Source organism: Mus caroli, chromosome 2, assembly GCF_900094665.2.
Source record: "Mus caroli chromosome 2, CAROLI_EIJ_v1.1, whole genome shotgun sequence".
NCBI lineage: Eukaryota > Metazoa > Chordata > Mammalia > Rodentia > Muridae > Mus > Mus caroli.
In genome coordinates this window covers 15,657,006-15,684,721 of record NC_034571.1, presented here as the reverse complement: position 1 = coordinate 15,684,721, position 27,716 = coordinate 15,657,006, and the positions used below count along the sequence as shown (strand labels likewise).

Here is a 27,716-nt window from a genome sequence, read left to right as displayed (position 1 = left end):
CTGAGCATGGTCACCACACACACAGCCTGAGCATGGTCACTACACAGTCTGAGCATGGTCACCACACACACAGCCTGAGAACAGCATTCACACAGCCTCGGCGCAGCAACCCAGAAGCCTTCAAAAACTGGCGGTCTCTGGCTTGCTTACCCTGGGTGTTGAAAAATTCTTTGCAGCTCAAGTTCTCACACATGGCTGAAATAGCCTGGGAAGCAGCAATCTTGGTTCCATCGCTGTCAGATCCCAGGAGAGTCACCAGGCATTTTTCAACCTCTTGTTCGTGAAAAACTTTTCTATTTTCAGCTTTCATAAACAGAAATTAAAAATAAATCAGAGTTTGCCTGGCCAAAGTGTACTTACTACCTGACAGAAATACAAGCCATTTGCTAACTTTAATGTCTAAATCTAAACTAAGCAAAATGTGTACCTAGTTCACCTTCAGACCACAGCCAAGACACAAAAGGGATGGTGGGTGTCAAATGTATTCGTCGTTCCCCCTTCTGCCGTGCATTAGATGTGGTAGGGAGCCTTGTGTGGTGAGATGCACAGACACTCAGATGTCATAAACACTTAAGATGTGCTCAAGCTGGCTCGGCTCTCTGTGTTCACGGGGCTCTCTCCTCACTAAGCATAAAAGCACAAGTACCTTCTATTACTTGAACTATAAAACACAATACTAAGGCGTGCCTACCATGTTCCAGTTGGAGAACTGGAAACTTAAGACTTCCAGAGAACAGCAGAAAGGAGTAGGAGGGAGAAATGAGGGCTGAAGTCCAGTCCAACTCTTCAAGCTTCCATTAAAACCTTCAAGTGTCTTTCCCCCAAATGATTGTACGTGCTCACGCAGCATAGACTAGAGATGTCACGTTAGTTACCACAGTCACAATATAAGACCACATTAGAATAATTTTGCTTTCTGAAAACACTTACCAATCTAAGTCCACATCATGGTATTTGCTCTGTTATAAAATATTAAATTTCAAACCAACTTTGTGTGTGTGTGTGTGTGTGTGTGTGTGTGTGTGTGTGATGCTGAAGGCAGAACCTCAGGACCCTGGATAGACTAAGCAAGCATTTAAACATTTTTCTCTTGTCCTAGGTTTTTCTAGGTTGTTTGTTTGTTTTTAATAAATGCCAATTTCATAGTATACTGAAGGAAATATCTGTGTCAAAGCAGAACATTCAATTAGAGTATTAAGATTATTTTTGCATTTCGTTAATTTAAAATTTTTCATTCTATTTCATTCTAAATCTTCTACTATTTAAGGAGTCTGAAAATCTCAGTGTTAAGAACTGGGGTTGTTGGCTCTGGAGGCTGCTGAGGGAAGAAACGGCTGAAAAATAATTCCTTTTCAAGTTACTTTTGGTTTCTTTAAAATTTTTGGCTGTGTATCTGAGTCTCTATTCATTATCGTTGTGAAATCTGACAGCATAATCTTGACAAAGTAAGGTTTCATGGCCAGTGAACAAGACTGACTTTGGGGTCTAAGGACATTAATATATAGGAAGGATCTTCGGCCTCCTAACACTGATAGCATTTTCTATTACAATCTGCATGTGGGACTAATTAATTACTTAGACATATTTTAATTAAATTATTTTTTCCCAAAAATGCTTTCAGAAACAAACACTAAGGGGGTCTCCACTGGTAAGTTAAGATCTTCTTTCTCCAGCAATGATCCCCAAAATTCTCTTCATAACAGCCATGTTCAGTCATGTTTGCAAAGACTTTCTGGCCTGGGCTCATCCATCTTCAGATGAGTCCCAAGAGATCTGGCTCAGAATGCGTGGAGCTAGGTAACCAATCAGGAGCCTCTTCCTGGGAGCCTTATGACTCCTGTGCTTGGACAGGCTTCAGCTGGTCAGAATGGGTGTTTCAAAAACAAACAAACAAAAAACAAAAAACAAAAAACAAAAGCTGCAGTTAATACATCACTTTGGCCTCTAAGATATTTTTAAATTCAGGAAGTCTTTATTAGTTTAAAAAAATGCTGGAGACTTTTCCAGAGGCACTGACGAAAGAAGGAGGAGGAAGAAGAGGAAGGAAGGAAGGAAGGAAGGAAGGAAGGAAGGAAGGAAGGAAGGAAGGAAGGAAGGAAGGAAGGAAGATTGGTGTAGTTGTATCATTAAGCTTTCCCTGATGTCTCTGAATCAAATCCTAAACAGATCACTCAGCATGGATTCTATCAGGAAAATCTGACAAGATACAGTAGCAATTAATGTGAAACGATCAATTTTTGAGCACATAATTGTTACATTAAAAAACAGTATATATGTAAAGACTGGAACGATTTAAAAAATAACTTAAGTAAATACTGAAGGCAATTAGATTTTTATAAAATAATTTAAATAAATACTGTGGGCAATTAGTTTCTCAGCCCTGCTGGGAATGTTCTCAAAATCCAGCTGTGTTCACCAAACCTCAAAAGTGCTGACTGATTGCAGTGTGGCTATAATAGATTTAAAAAATGAATTAACATATTAACCAAGTACTTTCACCGAACCACTATGCCAAGAAGTATTTATACCTTAATTATGTTGATAATAAAGACGGCTAGCTGGTTACTTTAATAGAGTAATGCCCTTTGAAAATAGTACCCAGTGTGCTAACATAAGGAAGGTAGAGGCTTCAGGGCTAAAAGCAAATGTTGAAATGCTAGTCCTTGCCTGTTCTCTGGACTGGCCATTGTCCCACCTTTGTCCCTGCTGAGTAGTTAACACCAACTCATAAAACTCTCAGCAACTAGGTCATTAACACCTCCCCACCCTCCAGTGATGCCAGGTCAAATTCCTGCTGACCCTGCTTCCCATGCAAGTCACAACTTCAAGAACCAATATCATTTGTTTACATGTCTCAGCTGTTTTTGACAGACAATGAAAACATACTCACTTGTCTAAAATATTATTGGGATGATGGAAAGGAAAGCTACATTAAAAATTATTGCTAATAGGAGCATTGTTCTTCTGATGGAATGGGGACTAATAATAGCTGTCCAAACTTATGGCACTTTCTAACTGGGGAAGAAAAATTAAACTTGTTTCTAATTGTTCACTTTCAACACAGAAATAATAGAAGACAACTTTGTTAATCCTTAAGTTAGGGGTTTCACTAGTATAACTAATATAATGAGGCATGTCTAGTGAATCTGGCAGATGGACATCAAGACTGTCTACAAATTGATAGGAAAAACAGGTCTGAACGTAGGAAGGGTATGGAAAGAGTGTTGTACAGTCAGACACACAAGGAGAGGTGATTTGAGATTGTGGCCAGGTAGATAAGAAAGGAGTGACCCAGCAGGGAGAAAGGGGCCACCTCTACCAGTGGCCCAGGAAGACTGGCCCAGCCCACTACTGCTCAGTTAAACAGTCTGTCAACAAATGTGGCCAAGCAGGAAGTCGTAAGCAGAATGACTTGTAAGAGCACGTGGCTCCCATCAGAAGTAGGTCCATGGTTAAGGATTTATTAAGATAGATGGATGGGTGAGTTTCTTTTTCTTTTTCTTTTTAAGAAAAACAAATTTAAGAGTTGAAACCAGAAAGAAAAATGTCAACAGAGCTGTACACAGGCATACCCCAATGAGTGGTGTTAGCATAGAGAGAAACTCCACCCACCTAGAAATGGGCATTCTGCTGGGCAGGAAGTTGATTCTCATCCCATTGCTTACCTAGTGTCCCACAATAGCAGTGTCAGATTATTTGACACAGGTTTTCTAAATTTATCATAATAGCAATCTATAAAGGTCACACGCAGGAAACTAGAAATATGTATAAAGCAGAATGGGCTCTAATAGCTTAAAGCATGTTTGTAAAAAGGCTCATGGTTAGGAAGGTGGCTCAGGGGGTAAAGTGCTTGCCAGGCAAGCCTGACAACCTGAGTACATATGCCCAGAACACACATAAAGGCCAGATGCTATAACACAGGTCTCTGTAACCCAGCATGCCTCTTTGAGGTGATGGGCAGAGAAGATGAGAGAATCCTTAGAGGTTCACAGGACAGCTAGTCTGATAATGCAACCCCAAAGAGCAGGAGAAGCCTTTACTTAAACAAGGGAGAAGGCAAGCCCAATACCTGAAGCTGAGCTTTTACTGTCACAGGCTCTGTGATACACATGTGCTGTCACACATATGTGTACAAATATGCATACATACATGTGCATATGTACACAAATATGTACACATACATGTACATAGGCATGTGGGCACATACATACACATAGGTATATGGACATGCACATGTACACATGCACATAAGTATGCACACACAGATACACACAAAGGCACACATATATGTGTACACACACATGTGTGTGCACATACACACAATCTTATAGGTCCAGAAAGAAAAAAACAGCTATTTCATCGACACCTTGAAAAGCAATAGAAATAGACATTTTGATTTTCCCGCTGAGTTTAACCATTTGATCAACATGGATAGCAATAAGTCAAAATGATAACTCCCCAAATCCAAAGCAAGGACCAAAACAAGAAGCAATAAATACAAAATCATAGCCTAGCACAAATCTTGTATGTCAGAATGTAACTCAACAGAGACAGGGAAAGTTCCAATCTAAACAAAGGGTGTGTGACTCCACCAGATGAATAGCTAACACCGAGTGAGGTTGTCTCAACTTGGCCCTGCTCATCCTTGCTTTCCTCATTTGGACACTATCATCTGGGAGACAGAGATGGCTTCAGACAGCCCACAGTGTCTTTGAGAGTACATGCAGAAAAATGCCCGTAGAAATGCTGGCAAAGGAAGTCAAGACTCTCCTAAAGCTTGAGCTTGGGCACAGAAGTTGCATGTGCTGGGAAGCCATCAGAAGCAACAGCCAGAGATTCAGAAGTCATGAGAGGGTTAGAAACAGATTTAAGAATCCATAAGCAGAGAAGGAAGCGGTGCAGGCATTAGTCACAAGTGAGATTTCTCTGGAAGATTTTACAAAGATCAGTATTGAAATGATGGATGCATGTGAAGGGTTTGGGTTTGACAGTTGGGAAAAGAGCTGAACAAGAGACTATTCTAGAAATGGAGATGAAGACAAGTGTGAGAAGGAGGTGACAGCCGACAATGGGCACACCCTGAGTTAGAGTTCAACAAGAAGGGACATATTTGTCTAAAGGATTCACTGAACATGTTGACGTCAAATTCTGCACAGCTGTTTTGGAGTCAGTGGGTTTAGCGACAGAGAGACGCTGAAGGAAGTGAAGTTACTAAAAAACCAGCTGGTCTGTCAGAGCCGTTGACTAAGAAGAAAGGCAGGACCACAGGCAAAAGAGAGAGAGAGAAAAAAAACCTATTTCTGGTCAAAAATACTGCACTTCACGTGTTACCTTGACAAATGAGAAGTATTTCTTGTCCACACCCTTTGGCTTAAATACATTTAGCAGAATGGGAATAGATGGTGCCTCAGTTTGACAGGTAGTCTTTGTATGCATGCAGTACCCCAGACCTGCCTCACAGGTGAGATGTTACGTCTATACTGTACATAATTAGATCTGGAATACTTCTGTCAGCTCTACTTTAATACAGAGCTATTTGTTGTTTATAAATCAAGAAAAAATTGTACACATATGATTTTTTTACTCTAATATCCCTTAATTAAATTGCCAAAAATTAAAGTGCAATATTTTATTTTTAAGAAAAAATTTTAGATTTTTGATGTTTCTTGGATCACAAGAAATACACATCTGTATAGTATAACAAAATTAGCAAAAGATTAAAAAAACTACTGCACCTCTCAGTATGTGCCCCACTCCTATTAGCCCCCACCTGTCTATAAGTGGCACCAGATGACAGAACAGTGAGGGTGTGACATCTCAGTACAAGAACACCCCTGCTAATATCCAAATGTGGACCAAAGGCTTCCACCAACATATCAGCTGATGAGAAACACAGCCAAAGGGTCCGTGAGAGCCCCATCTGCTGGTTATACCCAGTCTGGGACAGAGCAGCCTGCGGACCACAGCTACACTGCAGCTCTACCATGGCATAACAAGAACAGAAGAAGGACAAAGACGCTTTAAAGACATTACATAGTAATAAGTATTCTGGGGGAAGTAAGACTAAATAAAGCCAAGGCAAGAACATAAAGTACAATGGAATAAAAGTTTGCTGCATGGCGAGGAGTGGGGGGTGGAACAAAAATACATTTGGGTAACTTTTAAAATTTACTATATTTTTTTCTAATTAAAAAAAAATATTTTTACCCTGCACTGGTGGTGAATGCCTTTAATCCCAGCACTCAAGAGTCAGAGGTATATGGAGCTCACGAGTTTGAGGTCAACCTGGTCTATAGCATCACTGCCAGCCAGGACTACAGAGAAGCCCTGCCTCAAAAGAGAGAGAGAGGCTAGAGAGTGTTCTAACTGCATGTAAATGCACCATTTGCCTGCCTGGTGCCTTTGGCAGCCAGAAGGCAACACTGGTTCTCTGGGAGTAGAATTACAGACTAATTTGAGCTACCATATGTGTGCTGCAAATTGACCCTGTGTCTTCTGCAAGAGCAGCAAGAGCTTTTGACTGCTGAGCTACATCTCTAGCCCCAGATACTTTGAATTTAATGAAAAGATTTTACCCAAATATGAAAAAATATATACAGAAAAGTAAAATTCAGCAGGGCTCAGACTGGGAAGCCACAAAAGCAAGATTCAACGAGTTAAGGAGAAACTTTCTCCAACACTTCCACACCCAGCTAAACTGTCAAACACATTCAAAGACAGCAAACACGCCCAGAGGTGAGGACTCACAAACATAGCACACCTGTTTGTGAGACAGCCTGGTGGGTCCCACATGATAGGAGAGAACTGGCTCTAACCAGTTGAACTCACATAGGACTACACATCTCCAATATACTGTAATAACAATTAAAAAAATAGCACTCAGTTTTCTGCAGAACAATTTTTAACTGAAAAATATAGCCTGATTAACTTGAGAAACAAATAAAAAACAAAATAGAATGTTAAGAAGGCCAGGATTAGCCCGGGAAATGATAGTATAGACTGAGAGACTTTATTTGTCTAGAAATTTAGATTAGAAATGAAAAATGTAGATAAAATAAAATGTCATAGTAAGGAGATACTTAAAAAAAAGAGAGGCTCATAACTATTTAATGACAAGACTCATATAACTAACTATACCTTCATATATATATATATATATATATATATATATATATATATGTATATATACATATATATATGTGTGTGTGTGTGTGTGTATACACACACATATGCATATTTACCTCTAGTTACATTGCTATAATTTTAACTCTAAAAAATTTAAACATCTACTCTCAAAACACATAGAAAAGCAAAGTATGGAAAACAAAGAAGTCATAATTAAATTCAAATACAGTAGTTGTATAAATAAATCTCACCTGTACCTTTGCATTGCCCTTGGCGGCTATCAGGGGCTGCAGCTTTTCAGCATCTCTCAGCCATAAGGCTGCTAATGGTTTCTGCTTCTTCCCTTAATCCAACTATATTATATCTAAACTGTCATACATTTACATAATGTTTGACTTTCCAAAATCATTTTTGGTAATATTTAATGATCTTACTATCAAATTAGAATTTAAAGTTGGAGTGCATAATTTAGAGATTTAATGAATGTGACTAGAAGTGAATGTAAGACAGTTTTAAGTAAATTAAAGTATTTAACATCGCAACAGATACCATGCGGCAAGAAGCACCTAACCTGGACTTCCTCTGTGATGAGCCAACTTGCTTTAACAGAACGTGGCAGTGTAAGCGCCCAGTCTGACGTCCTATGGGAAGTGCATCTGATTCCAGTCATGCTTACTTTCAGGACTGGCGCCTCTCATGCAGCAGGCATGCAATAAATTCTTCCTCATTCATAAACAGAGTAGCCTTTTTAGGGTTTGCAACTGTGTGTACCCATTGATTTCATTCTAGAAAACGCCATGCTAATCTCAAAGTAAAACTGACATTTTAAAAACTGGAAACCTGAGCCGGGCGTGGTGGCACTCGCCTTTAATCCTAGCACTCGGGAGGCAGAAGCAGGCGGATTTCTGAGTTCGAGGCCAGCCTGGTCGGTCTACAAAGTGAGTTCCAGGACAGCCAGAGCTATACAGAGAAACCCTGTCTCGGAAAAAAAAAAATCACAAAAACAAAACAAAACAAAAACCCTGGAAACAAAAACAATTAATTTTTAAAGACCCACCAAAAAAAAAACAAACAAACAAACAAACAAAAAACAACTTTGCAATTTAAGAGGAGAGATTTTGATCTCTTGTCCTGACTCAGAAAGGGGCCTGGGTCACTGTAATTTATTCTCTTAGGGTCAGATCCATGAGTCCATGTGGGTAAGAGATTGACTAAATGATTGTTTCCTAAGACAGAAATTTAAAATCACCCCAAATCAGACTATCTTCATACTATAGAAAGTGCCAGTGCCTTTTAAAAGATAATCTGCATACTACTAATTTGCACACTTTAAGGGAGGAGGGGTCTTTAGGACAAGAAAGTCCGAAAGCGGCAGGAGAATGAGCACAGGCTGGCCAGAGACATGACCCAGCAGGAGAATCTGAGCTGCAGGAAAGTCCTGGTTCCGGCAATGACACAGTGACAACCCAGAGGCAGAGTCAACACAGATTTAGTCATTAGATCCTAAAATTAAGACTGAGGAGACACGACTTGAAGCTGAAATGTAGCTATTTTAGAACTGACATAAGGAAGAACCAGAAAACATTAAAGGCTACAAAGAGCTCAAAGACTGTGTGCATGAATATAATGTATTATAAAGGGGAGAAAATGGATTCCAACAAATGGAGCTAGAAACACTGTCTATATGCATACAGAAGTGAGAAGTTGGAAACATCCTTAAATTAATTGCAAAAATTAGCTCAAGGCAGGCCAGCAGTCAGACGGTGAGAGCAGGACAGGAGTCCGACGGTAAGCGCTTACAGCATGAACCCCTTCAATAGGAAAAAGCCTTCATTTCAATGGATTTGGTGAAAACCACTTAACCATGAGGCTGAGAATAGATGAATGTGGCTGTATAAAAATGAAAGACACACATGCTTCAAAACCCACAATCAACAGTAAAAAGGCAACTGCAGGATGGGAGAAAGGACCAGCTAATCACTGACAAGGGGTTGGGACCCATGACACATGAAGAATCCCTACAACTCTATGCCACAGCAATGCTGGGCCTGAAACCCCACCCACTTGGGAGGCTGAGATAAAAAAAAAAAAAAAAAAGATCACACGTTCAAGGCCTGATTCGTCTACAGGGTGAGTTCAAGTTCAGCCTGGGCACTTAGTGTGACCTTATTTCAAAACAGAAAGTAAAAAATGGGTCCCAGAAGAGAATTCATTCAGTAAAATTACTAAGCACAAAGACCTGAGTTTGATCCTCAGAACACATGTTAAAAATAAATCGAGCAGTGTTGACTCATGTCTGTAGCCCCAGCATTGGGAAGAGGGAGGCACAGAACGAGCTAGTCAGTCAGCCTAGGCTACTTGACAGGTTCCAGGCTGATGAGAGATCTTTCCTAACAACAACAACAACAACAACAACCAACAACTAAAGGTGCATAGTGCCTGAGGAAGGATACTGGAAGTTGTTCTATGGCTCCCACACACATGCATGTGTATGTGTTCACATACATAAAAGACTGAGACATTTCTCTGATAATGATTTACACGTGGTTAATAAACAGGTGAAGAAGTTTGGTAACATTGCTAATTACTAGGGAAATATAAAGAAAAGCAAGAATGAGATGTCATTGTGTGCCTAGTAGGACATTTACTATCACCAAACAAAGTAACAAATGTTGGCCAGCATGTGGAGAGACTGGAACCCTGAGCACTGTCCCTGGGGATAAAGAAACAGTGTCGCTGTTAGAGAGAAGAACACAGAAATTCCTTAAAATATTAAAGATAGAATTAGCATCTGAGTTAGAAAGTCTCCCTGATACGCACCACAAGAAGTGAGAGCAGAGAGTCCAAGACCTATGTGTTTATACTCACTCAATAGAGGCTGCGGTCACAGTCGCTAAGAGGGAAAAGGCAACTCAACTGTCCATCAGTGGCTGAATCGAAGATCAACATGTGGTGTCAACTAAAGTAGTGTCCAGCCGTAAGAACAAGGAAATCTTGACACACACTATTACATGAATGGGCGTTATGGGGGTAGCATGCTGGGTGCCACACAGTCACCAGGGGACAAATACAGTGTGATCCTAAGGGCACAAAGAGACCGAAGCAGCCAGATCTGTAAGGACAAAGTAGAAACAATGAGCAGAGTCACCTTCTGTGTCATTCTGGGTGATGCTCTGCAGATGGGAAGGGCCAGAGAATGTTGAACGTGTCTAATGCTGCTGAACTGTGTGCCTAGCAATGGCTGCAAGGGTGAAGTTTATACTGCTAATATTTTAATCAGAGTTTTACAGAGGGCACTCATTTCTCTTTCTTCAAATAAAACTCACACCTTTTCTAGGTTCCCATTTCTTGGTGTTGCATTGTAGTATTCTCAGTTGTAAAACATCAGACATTTGGCCTCATCCTGAGTACCACCTCCCACCCACCTCAGCCCATGTCACCATTCCACAAGGGCTAACAGAGCCTCTCTGCGGGCCAAGGCAGGCTGGGGCTTCTGCTTGTATAGCGCCTTGAGCTTACTGGATCAGTGCTATGGCACCAAGTATCGGTGTGTGTGTGTGTGTGCTCGAGTGCTTGAGCACTTGTGTGTGTGTGTGTGTGTGTATGTGTGTGTGTCTGTCTGTCTGTTGGCCTTCCTGCTTGCCTACCTACTCTCTATATAACCAACTTCACATCATGTTGAAATCATACACGAGACTTGTGTAAATGTGCATTTGTGGTATATGCATATGTGTGCCTACACATATTTATAGAAGCCAGAGGTCAACAGTGGATATCTTTCTCTATTGCTCCCTACATTGTTTTTGAGACTGTGTCTCTCACTGAGCATGGAGCTCACCAGTTGGCTAGACTGGCTGGCTAGCAAGTCTCATTATCTCTGTTTTCCTGTGTTGAGACTGCAGGTATATGTAACCGATGTTGGGGATCTAAACTCAGGCCCTCGTTCTTGTACAATAGCCATGTCACTCACAGATCCCTCACCAAGCCCTCAGACTTTTAATGATTTGATTTTATGCATACATATTTGTCAAAGTGGGAGGGTGGAATACGATCTTTGATGTATATTTTATTTTTAATTGGAATACAGTGATTATATAGTAATTATACATGGAGTCCCATGTGGTGTTTTAGTACATATATACATGTGTAGTAACTAGTCAGGTTAACTGAAATCCATCACCTCAAATATTTATCATTGAGTTTGGAACACTCAAAGTGTTCTCTGGAGACTGCTTTGGAATGATTATGTCAGTTATTCATTTATTGTCAAGCCTTTTATCCCGCTGTGCTGTAGAACATTACCGACCCCCCCCCTTACTCTTCTCTCCCAGACTTATCCCAGACTCTGGTAATGCTATTCCAGTCTCTACTCTTGTCACAGCTTCTACATGTGAGGAGACATGTTATTTGTATTTTTTTTCAGTTTACTTTCTGGACACATACCTGTGTGCATGTGCGTATTTGCAGGCATGCATGTGTCTGTCTTTGTGTCTGTGTGTGTATCTGTGTGTGTACATGCATCTGTGTGTCTGGGTATGTGTGAAAGCATACATAAATGTGTGTCTCTGTGTGACTACATACATGTGTGTGCCTCTGTGTGTGTGAGTACATGCATGTATGTGTGTGTGTGTGTGTGTGTGTGTGTGTGTGTGTGTGTAATGGCATGCATGCATGTGTGGGCCTCTGTATGTGTGTGTGTTTTGCTGGCTCTCATGCATGCTAAGTCAGCATTCTTCTCTCAGCTATACCCCCAAGTCCTTTCAGGTAAGCTTCGTACTTCACCTAGATCACCATAGCAACCTCCTCTTGGTCCTCTGTGTTAGGCAATACATGCTTCCAATCTTTTAACCTTATAGCAAGAGTGCTATTCTTTACAGAATGAAAAGTACAATGTCCCCTCTTCACTCTGTCTTCAGTGCCTCTTCCTTGATGCGAAATATTGTTGTTGTGTTTTATAAAAATAAAGAGAGAAGAAATATGTTCAGTGGCTGGGTAATCAGGTGTGAAGGAAGCAGGTGCCTCTGTGGGCCCATGCTGAGGCATTCCTTTCCACATCCCCCCACCCCCACCCCAGGGACCAGCCATATGGCCATGTAGTATAGAATAGAGTTTATTCAGGGCATGGGTAGGGGAGTTGAAGGAGTAGACACACACACACACACACACACACACACACGGGGGGTGGGTAAGTAGAAGAGTAATGGCTGGCCATGAGAATGGGGAGAGAGGGGTAAGGAGGAAGAGGACAGAGCAAGAGCAAGAGGACAGAGCGAGAGGGGAGAGGGGAGAGGGGAAGAGGGAGAGAGGGAGAGGGAGAGGGCAAGCAGCCCCTTTTATAGTGAGTCAGGCACACCTGGGGAGCGGAGCCTAGACTAAATGCCAACAATTATGGCTTATAATGATTCCCTACCACTTCTATAGCCTCAACCAACATGCTCAATGCTCTGTTGTATTCCATTCACCAGACATCCTACAAATGTCCAGATCTGGAACCTTATGTATCCCTTGAGCCTTCACATGTCTTTCCTTTCAGTGAGCATCCTGTCCAGACTTTCTCACCCAGGAAATTTCCACAGTTGATTCCACATCTGGTTTGTAAGTACTCATTGGAACCTAGCCCTTGTCTACCCGGAGTTTTCATGCAGTGGTCTTCTTCCCGAGTAGATCCTGTGTTTCCACAAGCATGGTTGACACATCTTTGTGAGTAGTCTCAGTTTATGGAAAGAAGATCACAAATGGATGGATGGACAGGTTTGTAGAGACTGCTGTTCCCTCACAGCCATGGATAATACTATCAAAACTTGTCCTAGCTAGTCCTCCAGGTGCTCTGCCTGGAGTCCCCACTCATTCTCCGTCACATGATTGATCATTGTCTAAGAGAAATGTGGGGCAAATGACTACCCCTGGTGTCCATTAACATACCAAAGCACATGCTGGCCTCCAGGCTCCCTGCATCACCAATACCTCTTACAGAGTCCTTGCTCTTCACTTAGATCACCATAGCAACCTCTTCTTGGTCCTCTGTGTTAGATGATACATGTTGATACATCCTGGCTCTTCTCACCCTGTCCTCTATCCTAAGCTTCTGGAGCCCATAGAATGCCCTTCCTCCAGGGTCTCACTCCTACATAGCCCTGCTACTTCAGCCACATGCTCTCTTGGAGCTCTCTCTCTCTCTCTCTCTCTCTCTCTCTGCCCCTCTTCCCCTCACCTGATCCCCCCTCCCCCCATCTCTTCTTTCATGGCCAAGACCACTTTGCTGGCTACATTCAGTATACTACTTTCTCTCCCTGCTAGATGTCTCTGGCTATACTCTCCCTCATACCTACAATAAAAACCTTCCTTTCAACTATATCTTGGAGTAAGTGTGTCTGTCCTCCCTCTCTGTATACAATCACCATGAAATGTATACAATCACTACACTAGCAGGAGCTGAACAAACTGGAAAGACTGGGTCATACCAAATCTCAGAGAGGGATATGTTAAGCAATGTGGGGTGTGACAGTGTTTTTGGTATCCTATTTTACCTCCTTAGGTGTAATCAGGTCTCAGTTCACCAAGAATAGTGGAAGAGAGAGAAAACAGAACTGGCCCAGTGTGATAACATCTAAGCTCCAATGGTTAGAACTGGGATAAGCCATTATTTACCTGTTAGGACTCAAGCAGCCCACATACATAGACATAAACTTGAGTTAAACTATAGAGGATTCCTGGTTGCCAGATAAAAGCCAGCATCCCTGAGAAACTTGTGAAACAGGTTTTCTTCCCCCTACCTCATGCCCTTGCCCCAACCAGGAGTCCTTTGCCCTGCCTCTGGCAGAAAGGACATGTGACTCCACTGACAATGTGTACCTGTGGTTTCACGCAAAGTCCATGCTGGTCTCCAGGCTCCTATGTTCCTACTCACAAGTTCTTACGCATCTCAAAGCCTCCATGCCAGCATGCCATCCTTCCTTCTCCCGCCAGCCAGCTGAGCTCACCACTCTCACATTCTCTCTTGCTATCTCCTTGTCTTACATCTCTGCTGTTCTCTCTTCTCTTGCCTCTCACAGATAGCCCTGGCCATGTCCGGTATATGCTTCTTTCTCTCTGCTCTGGACTCTTCCAGATGCCTTTGGGTGTTCTCTCTCTCTTATTCACAATAAAAATCTTTCCCATAAAGAGAGCCTATTTCGGCAGTTTCCTTATTGTACCCCTTTGCAAACATTTCCGATGTTAAATAATTCATAATTTTACAGCCTGTCTTTAGATTTGGTGTCGATAGTGTAAGTCATGAAGCCCCACTATGTTAACTCTACTCTACACAGAGATCTTCTCTTTGCTACATTAAAGTTGAATCTTTAGGAAATCCACTATGGGCTGAAAAAAATGTTCTCCACAACATATACACAGACATATATTCAGATGTGAGTACACATGTTTAGAATGTAAATCACAGAAGCCCTCAAAGCTGCCGTCACATTTCGAAGAGTAGTGACGGAAAGGGAGGAACCTAAGTCCCTGTCTTTTACTAATACCCCCCCCCCCACACACACACATATATTGAAGCTATCATTGCATCTTCAGTGATTGGGATGTAATTAATCACTCTTGTTTTACAGACTTGTAACAACACAGCTTGTCTCAGAAATGAAAACTTACTGTGCACACAGAACAAGCACACTGCTTTCTGATACGGCACTGCTGGCTTCCAGCTGACACTTGAGAGTCCTCAGATGCCATTCTGAGCGTAGTCTCTCAAAACCACTCTCTCAGAGACTCAAATACCACGTGCATTCTGTGCTATTCTGATTTGGGGAGAAATAAAAGCTTAAAGCTTAAATTCATAATGAACTGCTTTTCAAAAAACGGGATTATAATTAAGTGGTGTTAAGTTTGTAACACCCTACTCCTGACAAAGCAATCTGTATTTTAACTTATTGGCAGTGAGATGTTTGGGGCCTGCTTTTTATCTGAGATGTATCTTTACATCAGGGAGGTGCTCTAGTGTTTATAGATATAGATCAAGAATGCAAAGGGAAGATGTGTGCTGAGATTATGTTACGGGGATACATACGGTCATAAGCTGCTTTGGCAATAGCTTTGGCAGCGTTCTTCTGAATGTCAGGAATTGTGGAGTTCTCTGCAAATGACAGGACTTTTTTGAGGCTCCCTGTCTGCTGCATCAGCGCCATGGTGTCCATATCCTCCAGGCAGTTGGCTATCACTGAGAGTGCTTCTACATGAAGGTCATTCAATTCCTAGTCATCAAAAAACAGACACAGCTTGAAAACTGTCCTTTCAGTTGCTCCACAGGCTGCTGTGACAAAATACTTGACTAAGGCAACTTAGAGGGAAAAGGCTTTACTCCATATTACAGTTCCAAGGGGACACAGTCCATCATGGCCCGGAACATAAAAGGCAGGAGTGGTCAAGAGTCAGAGTGAGAACAGGAAATGGGGCAAGGCTATAAGCCCTCAAAGCTCACCCCCCCAGTGATGTATTTCCTCCCTTGAGATTCCACTCCTAAAGCTTCCATGACCTTGCAAAACAGCAGCACCATCTGGGGACCAAGTGTATAAACACATGAGCCTATGAGGGACATTTCACATCCAAACCACCACAGTTGTGCTAATGAATCAGATCATAGTGTGCTTAATTTTGTGCTGAGAGAGCCAGAGGGGAGGCAGAAGTCCTTATCGATGATGCATCCCACGCCACTTGCGTCATCTTTTCTCATTTCTCTTACTTTAAAATGTTTCATGGATAAAATAATGAAGAAAACAGCCAGTAATTACAGTGAATTGAAATTGCTTATATTATCTTCCATTAAATATAAATTCTTCAGGAAAAAGTATAAAGTTTTTAGGCAATACTCAGTAGGAAGCCAGGGCCTTGCCCATGCTAGGCCCACACTTTCTACCCCTGAGCTGTAACCTACAGTTCAGGAAGGTAGTTTTGGGATAGGACAGAAGCTGAAGGTAAATATGTTCTCTAAAGTCTTGAAAGTAATGGGGGGAAGCAATGGAGCGTGGCCTTCTTGGTGGAAGAGTCACATGGGTTCCCAAAGCAGTGTGAACCTATAGCCTTCCTTAAACTGAAAATGAGAGGTGTGGCAGAGATCATCCATACTGCATTCCAATCTCATTGCTTCTGGCCAAGGACTTGACTTTAGAAAAGTGCAGCAGGGGCCTGTGCTCACAGAGCATCCTGGTCCTACTATCTTTGCTACCACCTTCAAGCAAGGGACATGATAGAATTTTGGAATGGCCTTTGGAAGACTATTACATCAAAGACTATTAAATCACCTATAAGGTGGTCATACTTTGTGAGGCTGCAACGATGTCCTACACAAGGCTGAATATGCTTGGAATCAGTGCCTTGACATACAGTGCTATTTCTCCCTTAGCTAAGATTCACAGGTCCTAGAAACAAGGCATGGGTATTGGGTATTGGGGTGGCCCTTCTTGTCATCACTGTTAATGGCTCTCTGGAGAAACTTTTGATTCTTGTGCCTGTAACTTATGCTTTCCTGGCCCAGAGATCTTATTTCCACCAGGACATACAAGAAATGATTCTAATGAATTAGAAGTTAAGGCTGCCCCAGGACAGCTTGGGTTCTCCATGCCACAAATCAATAATCAAAGAAGACAGTTGCTATAGATGGGGAAGTTGGGTTGTCAATCAAAGGGAAGGAGGTCTAGAAAATACAATGTCTCTTAGTGTGTCTCTTGGTATTACCATATTTGTGATTAAAGCCACTGGAAAGAACAATTACCCAGTCTGTTCCAAATGTATAATGAGCAGCCAAGCATGGTGGCGTATGGTATAATCTCAGCAATTAGGAGGACGAAATAAATGATTAATGCAAGTTCCAGGCCAGCCGAGGCTACACAGTGAGACCCTCTCTTCCTCCCTCCCTCCCTCTCTCTCTCTCTCTCTCTCTCTCTCTCTCTCTCTCTCTCTCTCACACACACACACACACACACACACACACACACACCAAAACCAAATAGGCAAACAAACTTACAATGACTCAGTCCATTCTAGTCTTCATCAATGAAGATGAGTCATGATTTAAAAGCTCTCCCTGATCAGGAGATGCTCTTGCTGAGGGCAGAAGGAACCTGGACTAATAAAAGGAGGTAGTGATGGACATCAGTCAGACCCTGTCACTGCTTTTAGCTGCAAAAGCTGGAATTGCCCAGTGTTTCTTCTTCATTTACGTAGGATGCTTATGCACATGTCTGTATCCATGCATCTAAACATAAAACTCTGTTTTGTACTCTCTTGTCCTCTTGTCATACAACTCGAGATGGTTAGTTATAATTTAGTATTTCATTTTCATTATTTTTATATCATAGAATCTAAGGTTCTAAGGTTAAGAATAATAATAAATGTCACCTATTAACTTTGCACTCATTCTAGGGTAAGGTGTGCTAATGCCAGTGTGCAGGTAGCACAGGCAGGTAGATCTCTGTGAATTAGAGGCCAGGTTGGTGAACGTAGTTAGCTAGTCGGGCTAGTCAGCATTAAAAGAGAGATTCTGTCTTTATTCAGAAGACAGAAGTGAGGAATAGGGGAGGGGGGCAAATCAAAATAGTAGCCCAGAAAAATTGAAAACAAATAATTAATTCAGTGCCTAACTAAAACCAAGTCAACAAATCAGAGGACTGGTAAAATATTCCTATTGAAATCATGCTATAACCCACAGACATGGAAGAGCTCTCCATCAAAGTGTTCCTTAGTGCTGTTTTGCACTTCTTCCAAGAATATATTTGACACAAATTTTGATAATTTAATTCTTTGCAGTTCATGCATTAAGAATATACTGTAGTAGTCTAGGGAACTCACTCAGTCCTTGAAGTGCTTTTCAGGCAACCCCGTTGGCCTGAGCACACATGGGTGTGTGATCTCAGTGCTGGGGATGCTGAGACAGGAGGATGCCTGGGGCTTGCTGGCCTTCCAGTCTAGCTGAATTGGTCAGCTCCAGGTTCAATCAGACACACTATCTCAGGAAGTAAAGAGAAAGCAATTGAGGAAGACACCTGATTTTGATCACTGGCCTCCACAAACATGTGCCCACTGACACCATATGCAAACATACACACAAAACCAGTAAACATACATCCACACAGAAAGTATTGTAACTTGAGTTATGTTTATATTGCTTTATGAATGCTCATTACTAGATACAGAAACACAGTTTTTTAATGAATTGACTTATTCTGTGACCTTGAGAAATCGACTTAATAGTTCCAGTAGATTTTCCTGTTCTCTTTGGGCTTTCTGTCTTTCAGGTCTGCTTTCAAGTTTGTTAGGATTTTGTAGCCTTCTTTTGTGTTGGCCTCGCTACCCTGCTGAGGAGTTTCAGTGCATAGAAAACATAACGAACATCACTTTGAGCCTTGTGCTCCAGCCCTAGATAGGAAACTTTTATATTTCATTCTATGTATTTTAGTATAATTTAATTTCCAAATAAAATATCCATAGTAGACTGAAAATACTTCATATTTTTTCACTTTCTGTGTATAGTTGCACTTTCTGTGACTTCATACAGGTATTTAACCTGTCAGCCTCATTTTTTCACATCTGTTAAATGAGATTAATGATGCAATAATTGCATATGATATGTATAATATATCTGATATATACAATGATATAAACATGTGATAATTATATGATGTATGTTATGCAGAATAATACAAATATAAACAGATATATCTAATAAATAGATATGTTATATATATATCATGTTTAGTGATATAATTATTGTTATTTTATAGTTTGTCATACTTTGAAAGAGATGGGAAGGTAATAAAGTCACATACATATAATACCTGTGTCTACCACACAGAACAGATCTTTCTATGCTTTTTATTTTAATTCCAAGAAGACAGGAGATAGAACTGTGACACAATCATTTATTTTGTGGTTAATCCCTTTATACCTATGGTTCACTGAACAGAGTAACCTCTCTGATTTACATCTTTCATTTGAAATTATAGGACAAATTGATAGGACAAAATAATAGTACCATTAGATTCTATATAGTTCTAACAGTATATATAGCATATATATATATATAGTACAGTTATAGTTCTACCCCATAAATGTAAAGTCTCGACACAGAGCTGATGCACAAGGTAACAGGGTGTCATGGAATCAGACATAGATGTATATGGCAAGGGAATAGGCTTGTGTCAGAACAGCTTTTGAAATTGTGCTTTATTTTCTCAGCTTTGTATAATCTCGGAGGTCTCTAATGTTTTAGGAGAAAACCTGATGGATGGTGCGGGAAGCGGGTGCTGCATGGGCCAATATGTTTACTGCCTCATCCGAGCATGCGCAATGAAGCTGCATGCGTGGGCTGCCTGCCAGGCTGAACCGTTCCTCGTGATCCGGACCTGTCAGCCTATCAGTGACCGACCTGAGCTCGTGCCTGAAGCTTTTGTGTGTGTGTGTGTGTGTGTGTGTGTGTGTGTGTGTGTGTGTGTGTGTGTGAATTCTGATTGGATGAGGTGGGGTGGAGCTAGATGAGGTCAGTCAGCTCGAGTATAGGAGTATAGTTGTTTAGCCATTGCCCTAAGTAGAAGCTAGTTGTAGTAAGAGAAGCTGTTGTAAGTGAAGTTGTAAGAAAAGCTGCAAGAAAGAGTAGGGGAAGAAGCCTAAGGGAAGAGAGCTGTAGGGGGAAAAGCCACAAGTAAAAGAAGTTGCTGCGTGAACCCGCCTTGGTGTCCTTGTCGTTCCTGTTGCTGCCGGAGTGAGGACTGGGACAATTGGTTAATCTGAAGCTTAATGTTAATATTAATATTCAAGGAGCCTTTAACCTCCTAGACTGTCTCACTTTCTTTACTTTCTAAAAGGAGCTAAGTAGGTTGTTTAATATAGTGTATTGGAGTAGAAGCAGTGGATCTGAAATCTACACATCAACATCTGGATCTAGAATTAAGCCTGGGGATTCTTTCAGCATGGATCTGAGTCAAGTCTGTGCAGCTACATGGTCTGAAGCATCCTGCTAGACTGGTGTTTGTAACCAGGAGATGTAAGACACACAGAAACTCTTCAAGTGGGAGATACAGTCCTTGCAAACCCTTTGGGAACTGTCCAGCATCACCTCCGATGTTTCACAATGTATTTGGAAGGTAGATCACTCTGCTTGCCTCATTTCACAGAAAATCATGATGGGCAGAGAGATCAAAAGACTGATTCTAGGTGTTCCAGAAAAATCTTAGACCTTCAAAGCTAGAAGACTTTTTTCCTATCAGTTCTAGATGGTCTCTCTAACTAGGCCTTTAAACAGCCTAATAGACTTTACACAGCAATTAATGACTTGCTCCTGTAAACTCTGCTTATTAGAATTAAAACCATCCAGGCCTGAGGACATCTTGGAACGACATGAGTACCTTGGTCTCCAGGATCTTGGTGAGGTGGTCCAGCCCTTGATTTTCCTTCAGCATCGTCCGAGTCTCCTTATCGCACGTGATGACACTCAAGGTTTTGAGAGCCAGCAGCTGGATAATGGGGTACTCTGACCTCAAAAGTTCTAATATTGGAGGGATTGCATTTAGCTCTTGAAGTGTAGTCCGACACTGAAAATCCTGAGGTGGGATACAAGTGAGAACACGAGTCATATCATTTGTACAACAAAACACAATCTCCAGAATGGGGAGCATCTATTATTACATTATAACTTCTCCATCTTTGTTTCCAGATTCCAAAATAACTCACAGACAAAAGAAAACTCTTAATGGAAAGTAACACAATATTTATTTGTGCAGACATTGTCAAAGGAACTCAACAACATCTATGACCCGCAGGGTTCATATTGCTGCAAACTTCTATAAACAGTCATACATTGAAATGTATCCATAATGCAATTCCTTTCACACTGATAGACTGTTTCAAATAGTATTTGATAAATAATGGCATGGGTTCTTTATCTTCAGGGGGTTGTTTGTGAAACACCTGTACCATTCACCTGTATGCAAATTTATAGCAGGATTTTCTCAAATTCATGACCTTGACTTAAGACACACATGACCTCAGAGAATCAGCTACATGTGAAGAATCAATCCTGGTAGCAATTATGGGGCAAAAGATGTTGTATGGAACAGTGGAGAAAACTCCCAAACTCTCACTACTACTGTATCATGACTTTTAAAAAAGCAAAAATGTAATTAAAATAGCATTAAGGGTAAAAAGGAGATCTGGGGATGTGCCTCAGTCAGCTGAGCGTTTGCCACTTAAGCCTGAGAAGGTGGATCTGGATATCCAGGACCCATGTAAAGAAGCCAGGCTTGCAGCAAGCCTGCATTCTAGCTCCAGGGAGACAGAATAGGTGGATTCCTGGAACTTAGTGGGCAGCCAGCTGATCTTCTTCATCATCATGTTAGTGAGATTCCCCAAAAGGTAAGGTAGAGAATAGTCAAAAAAGACTGGACATTGATCTCTGGCCTCCACATTCACATGCACAGATGTGCACACACCCACATAAACATGTATGCACAACACTCAGATACATTCACACACATATATACACATAGACATACATATGCACACACACACACACAGTCACACTCATACACACATGGATATACACACAGTCACACACACACATACACACACACACACACACACACACACACACACACAAAGGGAAAGCCTCCACATTCACCTTAGCCTTTCTTCCTCTTTCACCTAACCTCTAAATATTCAGCTTCCTTCAGGCATAAAAGTTATAGATGGCTTTAAAATGAGTGGAGTAATTTCCTCCAGGGGCTCAGAATTGACCAGAATGTGGAGAGAGAGAGTCACTGTGGATCTAATTTGGGAGGATGGGGTCATCCTGGAGTATAGTGGGTCCTTAGCGGTGTCCATATAAGATAGGAAACGTGTCCCCACGAGGATGGAGACAATAGAGGCCGTCTAGAGTGCTGGCTACCAGAAATAACTGGGCAATGAGGAACAGTTCTGTCCAGTGTCTGGAGGATAAGTCATGATAACATTGAAACTTTGAACCTCTTGACCCAGAACTGACTGTTATGTTGAGCCACCCAGCTTGTGGCCCGAGTATCTCCTTAGTCCCCAGTGATTCTGTTAGGAAGAACTGTAGAGGGCATGCTTCTTATTTCCACTCGGAAGAAAAAGAACCACAAGGAGTCATGAGATTAAAATCAGAAATCCATAGATAGAAAGTTTGGAGTCTGCTGAGTGAGTTGGACTGACAGTGTTAATGGACTACTACGGACAACACAAAAATCACCCTAGAGACAAGCCTGTAAGCACACCTGCAAGAGGCTCTCTGGGCTGAGGAGAGCTTCGGGGATTATCTTGATTACAGTAACTGATATGAGAACACACATCTTAATTGTCTGTGGGACCACTCCCTGGGTGGCAGATCCTGTGCTGTGTGAAATGGAAGATGTTAGTTGAGCACAGGAATTCATTGTTCTCTGCTCTCTGACTGTGGATGTGATGTGACCCGAAGCTGCAAGCTCCTTGCGTCATTAATTTCCTGCCACGATGGAGTACATACTTTGAATTATGAGCCAGAAACAACATGTTCTCCCTTAAATTGGTTTTGTGAGGGTATTTTATCACAGCAACAGTAAGCTGGGATGGTGAGGGATGGGAGGTTAGAGGATCAGGGACAGCAGACAGCAGAAAGCAGTTGAACTTCCCCCAGATGATGATGCCTGTTTCAGGAGCACGAGGACACCATGTGGCCAGGACCCGCTGAGAACGTTTCTGAGCCACTTCCCATCTTCCTACCTAGAAACTGTCTCTCAGTCACCTCCCTTTCCCCTCATGCTGCGCCTTAGGATTTCAGCTGACCCAAAGCTTACCAAGCAAACTTGGTTGTTGTTATGAAGCCTGAGCAGAAAAAGCAGCAGGGACGGCTGGTAAAGCTCTCTAAACAAGAGGTTACCAACCTGTGGGTCACGCCCCTCTATGGGTCAAAAGATCCTATCATATTGCATATCAGATATTTATGTTATGATTCATAACAGTAGCAAAATTACAGTTATGAAGGAGCAATGAAAATAATTTTAGGATTGAAGGTTGAGAATCACTACTCTAAACTGACCGGTTCTAGGTGAGGACAGGATACAGGGAACAGCACAGTGGGGAGGGGCACGGCAGCTATGTTCTACAGGAAAGCATCCTGAAGAGAGGGCACCTTGTTGCTGGGAATAATAAATTACACTGAGCAGACTCGGATGCCAGGTTTTCCCAATGAACAGTCCGAAGCTTTGGCCATTGGCCACCTAATTCTCTGAGCCCACCAGGACTGCCCCAGCGGCTTGCTTTCATGAATGAGAATTTCTGGCAAGAAGCTGTGTCTGCACAGCCTGATGTCAAGGCATTGGTGATGTGAGAGGTTAGGACACTGCGGGCTCACAGCCTGATTACCTTACCTTGTGTTAGTTCTGGCCCCGTGGACAGTTGATCCTTGCTCATCCATGTCAGAACTAACAGGCTAATAGATACAAATCTTTTGGAATTTATTACTCTAGCCTACTATAAGCTCCTACCAACCCAAAGCTAAGACTGCCCTAGATATCCTCTGAGGCCCACAGGGCAGATTCCCCTATCTTGCTGTAACTGCATCTACGGTGCCTTGGCTTGCGACTTTCTTTATTCTGCTTCCTGTAAAACCTCATGGACCTGCTTCCACCTGGGGACATGGAGCCCTCTACTTTCCAGGCCAAGATTACTCAAGTTTGGCTTTAGAATGAGCTTTCTCGTGTGATTTGAGGTGAGAGCGGTGGGTTGTGTGTGTGTGTGTGTGTGTGTTGTCCCTTCCCAGATTTGACATGAATTGTACATTTCCCATTTCAAAGCAAGCCCAGTGCATTCAGATGAACTGAATGCACTGTCATTTTGTTCTTTTAAAACTGAAATTCATTTCTTTTCTTGCGATAGATAATTACTTATAAAAAGGGAAAACTGAAAGACTTGAAGTTTCCATTATTTTTTTTTCTGAGTGATTAATACTAAGTGTGCTGAGAACAACCATGTGCAACTGTTGAGTCTTAAAATATTTCCCTTTTTAAAGGAGAAGAAAAATGCCATGATGGGCTTCTGAAAATACCTTACGTGTACGGCTGTCTTGCCTACATGCCTGTGTAGCCTGTGCATACATGTGCCTACATGCCTGTGTAGCCTGTGCATACAGTACCTACAGAGACCAAAGAGGTCATCAGATCTCCCTGAACTGGAGCTGCAGATGGCTGTAAACCACCATGTGGGTGCTGGGAACTGCAACCTGTGTCCACGAAGAGAAGCCAGTGCTCCTGATCCCTGATCCATCTCTCCAGCCCCATCCCTTATAACTGGCTTTTGCCCAAACATTGTTTTTTTTAACAGTGTTCAGGCTAAATCTCAGAGCTTCCTGTATTTAGCCTTTAGCACTGAGTTGTAGTAACATCAAAACACTGTTTAGAAGTTAGCCTTACCTGTACCAAGTTGTAGATGCACTCAATAGAATTCTTCTTCACGTCCGGGTCTGAGCTGCTCAGCAGTCTGATGAGCGGCTCCAGTCCACCATGCTCAAATATCTGGACTTTCCCTGTGTACTCTACGGACATGTTCGCAAGACAAAGACTAGCAAACTCATGGATGACAACTTCTTCTGTACATCACAAATAAATGAGACAGCCTGTTAGCTATTTACAAACGCTCTTCTTCACAATCTATTTGAGCAGTGTGTGATCCTAACACTTGTGATCCTAATGATTTGGCAGGCAAGGGCAGGAGGTGCTACTGATCCAGTGCTGTGGGATATAGTGCAGTGGTGAAGTACTCTCTGAACATAAGCAAATGCCTGGACTCAATTTTAGTAACATGCACACACACACACACACACACACACACACAGAGAGAGAGAGAAAGAGAGAGAGAGAGAGAGAGAGAGAGAGAGAGAGAGAGAGAGAGAGAGATGGAGACAGAGACAGGGACAGAGAGACAGAGGCTTTGGACAACAAACTCTACAAACCTTGCTCACATCACACTTTCTGGAAATTGAAAATGGAGCTGTGGTTTGGTGGTTTGTAAGATTATAATGACAATTCATAGCTGATGGCTCCTAAGTTCTTTTTGATGTGTAGTTTAATAAAATGTAAAAAAAAATCAGTTTCATTTTGGAAATAAAAGTAGGACGCAAAGTTACCTTCTGGGGAGAGCTGAGCAATCACAGAATTCATAACTTCTAACTCCCTCAAGAGCTTCTTAACATCGCCTACAAAGGAAGAGACAAAATACGAATGTTTATTAAAATACTAATGGCGATGTCTTTAAGTATTTCCTTAGGAGACAGGTGCTTCTACCGAATCTCACAGATAAAATACTGAGGTCTAAGCATGGAACAAGGAGGTAGCAGGTTTCATGCTCGGGTCAGTTTACTCCACTAGCCTCTGCCTCTTTATCAACACTAAGCATGGTAACAGCAACATGCCAGATAGACCTGGAACACACCAGCCAAGCTAGCTTACAGTGTCCTTACTTGTTTATTATATTAATTTTGTTTTGAAATGTTTATACCTGAGTGCCATATTACATCATTTCCACCCTTCCCCCCACTCCAGTTCCTTCCATATCCCCCTTCCCCCTGCCTCTGTGTGTGTGTGTGTGTATGTACAACCTACCATCACTCACATGTACATGTGTTTAGAGCCAACTTCTAGGAATTATATGCCTTTCAAGCTTGTCCCTAATTCATCTTCTCTCTGTAGCTCTTCATCTAAGGATGGAGCACTGTGGATTCCCCCATTCACACTGGCAAGTTGACTGTCGTCATTTTGCAAGGTCTTTTTTAGGAAACCATATTGTTGAGATTTCTTTGGAGCCGCTTCCCCGTCATGTCTAAAAGACCATATTTTGTCGTAGGTGTCCTGGTCCTCTGGCTCTTCCTCAGTTTTCCTAGAGGCTTAGCTGATGTTGTAGGGATATCAGAAGGAGACGGGAACCTGCAGTCACTTAGTTTCTCCATTTAAAGGTTGGTTTTAAGTTTAATTTTCATAAGCTTGTGCAGAATGCAAACAATTATTTTAATGTATTTTAACTGATATATTCTGATTGGTTACATTCCACTTATAGGAGATGTCAAAAGTACTTAGAAAGGTATTGGTGTTTGAAGTTCACTTCTATGTGGTCTGCTCGGCTAAGGCTCAACAGGTACCTCCCTGCCCCCTGCTCCTTGATGACTTAACTCCAGCTTTTTGAGGAAAAAGAAAGATGTTGCTGTTTTTCAGTTTTGCAACTTCTCTGTTTGGTCCCTTTATCCTCCCGTCCTCTGTCACTCACTGAGCACCTTTTCCTGTGGGATGTGGAGGTGGCTTTTCTTCAATGTGTCAGAACTTCGGATTTCTCTGTTTCTGCTGCAAGTGGGTGAAGGTCCAACAAATAAAGCAGCCTTTGTCTGTAGCTAGACAAGTGCAATGTTCCGAGGTGGTGGGCAGTGGGAAGCAGAGGAAATCCTGAATGTGTGTTATTGATAAGGACCCAGTGCCTTGTGGGAATTGACAAAGCCTCCCCTGGGTCAGGCTTGGGGAACTGGCAAAGCCTGCCTCTCAGTCCATGTGTGAATGTTGACGGGTTTACCGAAAGCATTAGCAACAGCTTCCTAGAGATTACATCCCTACAAAGACCTCCTATGAAACTGGCTTGCCTTTCTCCCTGAGCTGTACCTAATAAGCCCACAGTGGTTCTGGATTCCTTACGAGAATTTGCTGCCCTCCATAAGGACACCTGCCTGACCCCAGACTTTCTGTCTGTATGTGTGTCTTAGTTAGGATTTTATTTTTGTGAAGAGACACAGTGACCATGGTGACTCTTTAAAAGGAAAGCATTTAATTGGGGCTGGCTTACAGTTCAGAGCTTTAGTCCATTATCATCATAACAGGAAGCATGGTAGCATGCAAGCAGACAAGGTATTAGGGAAGTAGCTGAGTTCTATACTTGGATCCGAAGGCATCAGGAAGAGACAGTTAGCCACTAGGTTTGGCTTGAATATCTGAGACCTCAAAACCTGCCCCTGGTGACATACTTCCTCTAATAAGGCCACACTTACTCCAACAAGCCACACCTTCTAAAGTGCCACTCCCTATGGGCATATGGGGGACATTTTTATTCAAACCATGACATCTGTCATTTCTTCATCCCTACATGGACTCAGTCAGGTTTCCAGGCCCAACCTGTGATCAATACAGCAGGAGATGACATTTACGGTCCAACAGCAGGTTTTAACAGTGCATTTTCTGCACTTAATGATAGGTACCATCCTCAGCATTCTACTTGGAGCCTTGCAAGGCTCTGGGAGGCAAACCCCATGCACCCTTAGCAAGTGCTGTACTGGTGCCAGCCTGCATACTTCAGAACAATTTTTGTGACAACTGTACCAAAAGTTCCTTATTTTTCTATGCTTTAAAAAAGCATATTTATGCCGTAAGATCAAGAGTTGACAAATGGGATCTCATAAAATTGCAAAGCTTCTGTAAGGCAAAAGACACTGTCAATAAGACAAAAAGACCACCAACAGATTGGGAAAGGATTTTTACCAATCCTAAATCAGGGGACTAATATCCAATATATACAAAGAGCTCAAGAAG

General features: G+C 42.0%; 1 protein-coding gene across 5 annotated transcripts in view; it reads right to left on the bottom strand.

The window, feature by feature from the left end:
* Positions 1-27,716, bottom strand: part of Armc3 (armadillo repeat containing 3) — a 95,073-nt gene that overhangs the window by 40,024 nt on the left and 27,333 nt on the right. For all 5 annotated transcript variants that reach the window (XM_021156446.1, XM_021156445.1, XM_021156447.1 and 2 more), the window contains exons 5-9: positions 25,280-25,348; positions 24,567-24,742; positions 20,511-20,705; positions 15,182-15,365; positions 151-303 (exon numbers count right to left, since the gene is read on the bottom strand). In XM_021156446.1, coding sequence (XP_021012105.1) covers positions 151-303; positions 15,182-15,365; positions 20,511-20,705; positions 24,567-24,742; positions 25,280-25,348 — 777 coding nt within the window. The remainder of the gene's footprint in view (positions 1-150; positions 304-15,181; positions 15,366-20,510; positions 20,706-24,566; positions 24,743-25,279; positions 25,349-27,716) is intronic.